Raw genomic sequence first — 7,500 nt, forward strand, 5'->3', positions numbered from 1 at the left:
AGAGCAAAGACAATGTTTTCTCAATGACCGTCTTTAGACGACACTGCACACTAAATTGTCTTGCAAATAAATATACATAGCGGAACAACCGACTTGTTCAATTTTTCACGACAATAATTATGGCTAAAATTTGCTGCTATGTTAGTATGTAAATGTCTCAAACTACTACGTTTTTTTGTTCCTTCTGATTATATTTCTTTACCCTTCCACGCAGTCGTTTTTACGGGAGTTGTTTTTCTCCACAGTTAAAAACGAGTGAATGCGTGAGAGGCTAATATTTCTCTTCTTTAAGCGAAATTTTTCAACTGCAATCGCTAGCTACAGCAACCATGATACTCGTATGCTAAAAGATAAACAGACAGAAATACTCTTATTTTAAGTTAAGAATCGTTTTAGAATTTTGTACAAGAGTAAAAGATGAGGAAATTTCATAATAAACCTATGGACATCAATTCTTTTCTCTTTTGGTAAACGCAGCACCAAGGGAAATTCCAGTTGCCTTCACTGCGACTCACAGGAGACCGTATGAAGACAAAATTAAAATGACTAAATTGGAGATAAACAATTTGGAGACGTCACGTGTTAGCCATTGGACGGCCAATAAGGACTCCACAAAGGAACGTCATGTCACGTCACGGACTTCTCAAGTACTGTCATCCCCCCTTCTTTGCCCAGTCCCCAGGTGCACTGCACAATCTACCTATTATACTTTGTGTGCCTATAGACAGGCATAACAAGTGATGGCCAGCTACTGTACCAATCATACAACGCCTATTTACTACGTCATGTTCTCTGCTGCTGATACAACAGCAGCAGCATAAGACTTGTTCGTTCAAGCTGGACCTATCCGTTTTTCTGTGCGTATTTACATGACGGGTAATCTGGGTGAGTACGATTTTTCATGGTGAGACGGGGCCGTTTTCCTCCTTGCTGTATTGCGTGATGTAACGATGGCCGGAACTCATGATTTTTGCGCCTGCGCGCATCATGACCTGTGCTTGCTGAAATGACTGTTTGATTTCTTTCATCCATTCTTGGAATTCTGTCTCAGTCTGACGGTGAAGAAGGAGAAAAAAAAGATTAGCCAGATTCGTCAAAGTAATTTATAACCCCCTAGTTGCTTTTTGCTGTTAGTCTTAGGAAACGACTAGCCTGCTAACGCAGACGTATTTCAAGCTGTCTGTCGCTTCTCTTTGCCGAGAGAGAAGCGACAGCCGGAAATGCGTCTGCGTTCGCAGCCTATAGAACGTCTTACTCAGTATCATCTATTTTTAGTGTCACGTTAATGGGCCCTTTGCAGCTAACGGTCACATGGTACAAAATCCACCATACTGGAGAGCAAGCTACACACTGAAACATCATGTCAGTCCAGTAAAAATTATTATTGAACTTCTGACGTCGTTCAAGCAGTTGAGGACAATTTCCAGTGGTTTCTGCCCACTATCGGACTCACCTTGTATCTATGATTAATTGAAGGGCTCTCTGCCGGGAGAGAGAGGGCCGGGAGACGGGCTACTTTGTAAGGGAAGCAACTTTGATGCCAGAAGGTATAGAAGAATACAAGCCACAGCTCACCTCTGCTCTGAGAATGTGGTCTCTGTTATCGCGGATGTTTGTGCTGATCTTGATACATTTGAAGCCTTTGACCTGCGTCTCTTCAACTCCTGTGATGTTCTCCATACATAAAAGGCTCGGCATTTGCTGAATAAGAAAGCAAGAGACGATCGAAATGTAAATGAAATGACTCCTACACCTCAAGCCTGAATTTCTAAATCCTGAAGTGACCAATCAAATGAGTTATGAGTTCTGCTGAGCAGTGACGTCCCCTGCGAATCACCTTGCACATTTGATCATCAAACTCAATTGAACTTGATCGAGCATAACCGTTCGTTAAACTCAGTCGATTGTCAAATACATTTGGGTAAAATCGAACTCACCAAAACCATTGTACAATCGAACATTCCATTCCCGATTAATCCCCTTGATTGGTCAATGACAAATGAAGTGTCCATTTGGGTTTTAGAATGGAGGTTTACATTAACAGTCCGTTCGAGTTAAGCATTGTTTACGGTCGATTTTGTTCGATTACTATGATAATTGACTGAACGAAAAGGTTTAAGGTTTAAGGTTTTTATTATTGTGCACTATTTCAATGGCTTACAACAAAAGGAAATTACAATATATAAGAAAAGTAATATGAAGATAGCATTAAATTACATAAATGTGACAAGTAAAATGTGCGCAGTGACCAAAGGAGCTTAGGCTTTCGAGTTGGTCACTGCCACGTGCAACTAACTGGCGTATAACGTGCAACTAAACAGCAAAAAAAAATTAAAGAATAATAAAAGCGCAATAATAGAAACATACTACAATTTTTACATAAAAAACAATAGGAATGATAATTAATAGTGAGAGCAATACCTTTTAAATACCCAATATTCATTGGGCATTTAAAAGGTACAATTTGTACTGCTTGTAGAAGCTATTATATGAGAGCTTTTTTAATTTAGTGGGAATTTTTTCCCAAATTTTTGACCCTGCAAATGCTAAAGTGGTAGCTCCGTAGTTATTCATTATCCTCGGCCGATGAAAATTAAGGTTTGATACAAATCTGGTGTTATAGCTATGAACTTCAGAGGCAAGAGTTAGGGTTCCTTTGAAAATGTTAGGAATATTAGTAGTATTGTTAATAATTTTATGTGTGAAAAGGGCCACCTTAAATTTGTAAATGTTTTCAAGTGTAAGAATACCTAAGAGATTTAAGTATGGCATAGCACTGTCCCTGCTATAAGCAAAGAACATGCTACGCACACACTTATTCTGTTTAGTTTTAATCTTAAGCAACCTGGTCTTGTAAGCACTACCCCAGCTTGTAATACCATAAGTTAAGTATGGATAAATGAAGGAGAAATACATCTGCCTTAAAGTATGAAGATCTACGTAATATCTTAATTTCTTAATGATGCCAATATTTTTACCTAATTTATTGTTTATGTGTTGAATCTGTGGTCCCCAGTGTAAATTTTGATCAATGTATACACCTAAATATTTTATTTGGCTTTTCCGTTCAATATTATGTATACATATACTTCCATTTAATTTTGGAGATGAGATTACCATATAGTTTGTCTTAGCAAGATTTATAGAAAGCTTTTTAATGTCGCAATACTTAAAAACTAATTTTAGTTCCTCATTCATGATGGTTTCAAGATGCTGTAACTTATCACATGTGTAGAAAATATTTGTGTCATCAGCAAAGATTCGAAATGATAGTTTCTTAGAGCAATTTGGCAAGTCATTAATATAAAGTAAAAATAAAAGTGGGCCTAGCGTTGACCCTTGTGGTATGCCACAAACAATCGTTTCATAACTGGATTTAGTAAGAACCTAGTTCCATTTAGTTCGATTACCGAACACAATCGAACGCGAAAGCGATTGTTTGAAACAACTTTTGTTCGATTTTGTCCAATTTAATATGCCGAGCGTCGTACAAGATGGTTTGAAGTTAAATCTGTGGATACTACCAGTTACATAATCTTAATCAGCAGAACCGGAAGTGGTTATTTGATCGTGCAAGGTGGTTCTAAGTTTTGAGTCTGTGGACGTTTTCTTCTTTGCTCTTCTTTAATTTGGTTAAATGTAATTTTTAAAACTAAGTTAACCACCATGAGCTTAGCGGGCATCCAGCGGTCAATCCCATAAGTGCAGGCTCACATGGTGCGTGGTAGTTTGTACATAACTAGGATCTTGTAGTTCTTCGTTGAGCGTTTGTGTAGCGGTATGCGGAGCGGTCGTTTTAGCGTCTCCCCCCTTCCATCCCCTATGTTTCTTCATTCCACTGTTTCGTCAGTGTGACGGGTGCCTGGAATGGGGGCTCATGGCTGGGTTGCGGGGATTTGCCAGCCATGGGGGCAGTATTCTTTCAAGGGCCTGGCTGGCCACAATGGAAGCCCCTAGGTATCCCAGGTACCCACCTTCCACTTAAGCGAGGTTGTTGGTTAATTCTCTTGCAACTTACCCCAGCCTGCTCGCCTCGCCATTCCAGTCGATTGGGAAAGAGATGGAAGTATTTTCTTGGCCAGTTACTCATCAGAGTACCTCCCAACTTGTACAGATAACCTTCTAACAAGTGATCACCATCTTCTGCGACTGAAAATAACAAATAAAAGAATTTTGCCAACTGGTATTGTTACATCCTAGAAAACCAGCTGCGTTCAACCCATTCCAGCAATACTGATACAAAGTCTGCAACTTACATGTACCTGAAATCGAAGTCTGATGCTTCGCTTTCTTCTTGGCTTCTAACTTGTCATGCTCTTCATTGACAACCTTGAATACGGTTTCTGTAATTCAAAACGCCGTATAAAATCGTTAAATGTAGCAAAGAACGAAGTGTTCTGTTTATCGGATTGAAAGATCATCATTTCTCATGAGGGAGCAGTTGCACAAGTGAGCAAAATTCTATTTCTATATCACCCTTTTTCTCAGTCTGACCATCGTCCTTGCAGCATTTTATCGTACCATCCAAGCTACCTTCTGTATACTTTCACTGTTCATGGCCAATCCAAATACAACGCAGCCTTCTTGCCGTGAAATTCCGAATATGATATCACTCCCTCCACCCACCCCCCCCCCCCCCTAAAAAACATTGTTGTGCTTAAACGCCTCCGATAATAAACACCACCTCCCCTCCCCAGAAATACAAGAGCATGGGCTGTCAGGGTTAGCTGTTTTAAGCTGTTGGCTCAGTGTTTCAAGCAGTTTTATTGTCGAACTCAACAAAATTAGAAGCGTGAAACTCCCTCCAATAATAAGCACCCCACCCCCCTCCCGAATAGAGGACCTTTGAACGGATGCAAGCCCAGGGCATTTTATTCTGAATTTTAACGTATTTTCCCACTGATTCTGTCGACGTGTGACTGTGTTAATCATCGCTGCTCACTTGTGTAGGCAATCTGATTCTTAGGGTTCGGGATCTCAAACATTCAAACTGGACGCCTTTTTAAATTTCATACCTTTCCCCCAGAGTTTCCTCGTCTTTTATGTTTCACATCTATTCAGAATACCAGGAAAAATAATTTCGAACCGAGAATGAGGTCTTCGAACATAAACGTCTTACTGCAAACATGGCCGTTTGTAAAAGATGTTTGTTACAACAGGGATTAGCTGTATATGGTTCACTATATCGGCGTAGCCTTAACGCAGACGTCGCCTATTCCTTCCCGCCTTCAACGAAGAAAAGATTAAAGAGACGTCATCACCTAGGCTGCTATATCAGGTCTGTACTGCACATTTTTGGGCGTGCAATAATTTCCACTTACCGGCGATTTCTTGCTGCCATCTCTCCGACACCGTCAAGTTAAAATCTTTGTAAATGTCCTGATCACCTTCCGTCATCTATTAGAGAGTAATAACTTGTGTTATAACAAGTTTATTGTTAAATAGAGCAGTCGCGGATAGTACAACCTTTCACTTATGACTTTTCGACGTTAAAGAGTAAAGAGCGTAAGAACTCTCCCAGACAAACAGAAAACAGTAAAAGACCAGAAACCAACAAAAACAAAAGAAAAAAACCTTCAAAATAACCACGTAAACAAAACAATTTCAGGGATACGGATTAAAACTGGGTTGGAGGAGTCGCCACACAAGACGTCGGAGTTTTCATTTACAAAAATGTTAAAAAAGAGCTCACTGTTTAACCTTCTTTTCCGCCCACCGCCTAAAGCAAAGGTATTCAAGTGCCACTAAAAGATATTACGTCAAATACGCATTACCTTGATTCCTTTAACGTCATCCACCCACCGCCTAAAGCAAAGGTATTCAAGTGCCACTAAAAGATATTACGTCAAATACGCATTACCTTAATTCCTTTAACGTCATCCTCGTCGAATGAGCCGATATCAAACGCGTCAGCGGCATTTACCTCGCCTCTTGGAGGCTTGAGAGGTGGCTCGTACTGAAAAAAAAACAAAAAAACAAAGTACTTAATGTCAATGGAATTGGTTAACAATTATGGTCGGCAAAAAGTCACGTCTGTGTCCAATTCAATGAATTGAACGAGCCAAATAGAATTTATTTCCTGCAGATCATGCGGCCTGTAGCTCCTACTAAAACGTCGCATCGAAAGTCTGGACGCTGACCACTAACAACTCGGAAATTGCCTATTTTGATCATCCGTGTGAATGTAGTCCTGCGAAGTACTGTTTGAGGTGACATTGACTGACGTTTTGCCAGTGACAACTTGAGCGGAAGTCATCATCGACTCCCCACTCAGGTTGTCGGAACGTCAGTCAATGTCACGTCAAGACTATACTCACCCGGATGATCGTCATTTATATGCATGTACTGATGCACAGGTACACTTCAATAAGGGGCTGAATTCCTCACCTTTAAGAGTTCAACTAATTTCCAATCCAAATCTTTGAAAAACGTGTGTACCTTGACTTCCCTTGGCCTATAATGAAAATAGAAAGTATAAACTATTTATACCTCGTCATTTGGATAAAGTTTGCAATAAAGAGTTTTCCCTCCTCACAATGTCAAACTGCGCCAACGAAAAATAAGAAGAACAAGAGGCCAGGTTACCCTTCGCATCTGCAACCAAGCCTGTTAGGGACGTCTCTACAGAGGAGTCCCGCAAGTAGCGATTTCATGTCTTCTGAAAATGACTCCGGGTACTCCACGTCCTACAAGAGTGAAGAAGTTAAAGCACGTTTAATATTTCATTACCTCCACTTAACAAACACAGACATGGAAACCAAACGAATAATTACCTTTTTCAATTCACTGAACGCTGTTTGCATGTTTTGATAGATTGACTATACCACATGGTTCTAAAATAAAATTACCAAAATTCGTCTGCGTGTTATAGACTATTAGTACTTACGTAAGTTAGCGTTAGTCTATCGATCTCATGCTTGTCTTTCGTTTTGTGTTGTCTGAAGGGACTGTGCCTGTAAATGTTAAGTGATAAAGCAATCAATACACCATACACCCTCCATAATTAAAACTTACCACTACAGAACAAGAGATATAGGAAACCACAAATTCTTAACGTAATATTTTTTCCAGTAGGAGTAGTAAAAAGGCAAAGAGCGATCGTCTTGGAAAAAAAAATTCTGCTTTATTATCCTCATCCCGCTCACAAAAAAATGAAAAAAGGATCGACCCGTGGTAACTGTTCTCTCTGAATGATCTTGTAAAATATAAGTAAACAACTGTAAAATCCACGAAAATATCTAGTTCTGCCCCCAAACTAGTAGTGCACCACCTACCCAACAAGCAACTTGAACAGCATGCACCCGAGAGAGAACCAGTCAGCACAGGAATCGTATGCTTCACCTTTCTTCAGAACTTCAGGAGCCATATAGCCGTGGGTTCCACTAAAAAGAAAGGCATATCAGATGTAGTTAGAAAATAAAATTTAAACAATCAGTTCCTGTGGAATTTTTTTTTTTTTAAGAAGGGGGGGGGGGGGGTGGGGTGGACTTCTCACAGGAT

The 7,500-nt window shown here is 39.9% G+C and overlaps 1 protein-coding gene and 1 long non-coding RNA gene across 4 annotated transcripts in view; both read right to left on the minus strand.

The window, feature by feature from the left end:
- Positions 1–7,500, minus strand: part of LOC146476560 (uncharacterized) — a 116,667-nt gene that overhangs the window by 56,390 nt on the left and 52,777 nt on the right. The gene's annotated exons all lie outside the window — the stretch shown is intronic.
- The window catches only part of LOC146476568 (G protein-coupled receptor kinase 3-like), a 24,823-nt gene that overhangs the window by 1,336 nt on the left and 15,987 nt on the right, over positions 1–7,500 (minus strand). Inside the window, exons 14-23 of one of the 2 annotated variants that reach the window (XM_085114446.1) lie at positions 7,275–7,382; positions 6,887–6,953; positions 6,586–6,686; positions 6,388–6,454; positions 5,861–5,956; positions 5,322–5,397; positions 4,263–4,343; positions 4,019–4,149; positions 1,576–1,701; positions 1–1,052 (exon numbers count right to left, since the gene is read on the minus strand). The exon at positions 1–1,052 is cut by the window's left edge and continues 1,336 nt beyond it. In XM_085114446.1, coding sequence (XP_084970572.1) covers positions 900–1,052; positions 1,576–1,701; positions 4,019–4,149; positions 4,263–4,343; positions 5,322–5,397; positions 5,861–5,956; positions 6,388–6,454; positions 6,586–6,686; positions 6,887–6,953; positions 7,275–7,382 — 1,006 coding nt within the window. In that variant the 3' untranslated portion in view covers positions 1–899. Of the gene's footprint in view, positions 1,053–1,575; positions 1,702–4,018; positions 4,150–4,256; positions 4,344–5,321; positions 5,398–5,860; positions 5,957–6,387; positions 6,455–6,585; positions 6,687–6,886; positions 6,954–7,274; positions 7,383–7,500 lie in introns of both variants that reach the window. The other variant, XM_085114445.1, reaches the window with a different exon arrangement.

This window comes from Pavona decussata, unplaced genomic scaffold (assembly GCF_977016875.1).
Source record: "Pavona decussata unplaced genomic scaffold, jaPavDecu1.1 SCAFFOLD_76, whole genome shotgun sequence".
Classification (NCBI taxonomy): Eukaryota; Metazoa; Cnidaria; class Anthozoa; order Scleractinia; family Agariciidae; genus Pavona; species Pavona decussata.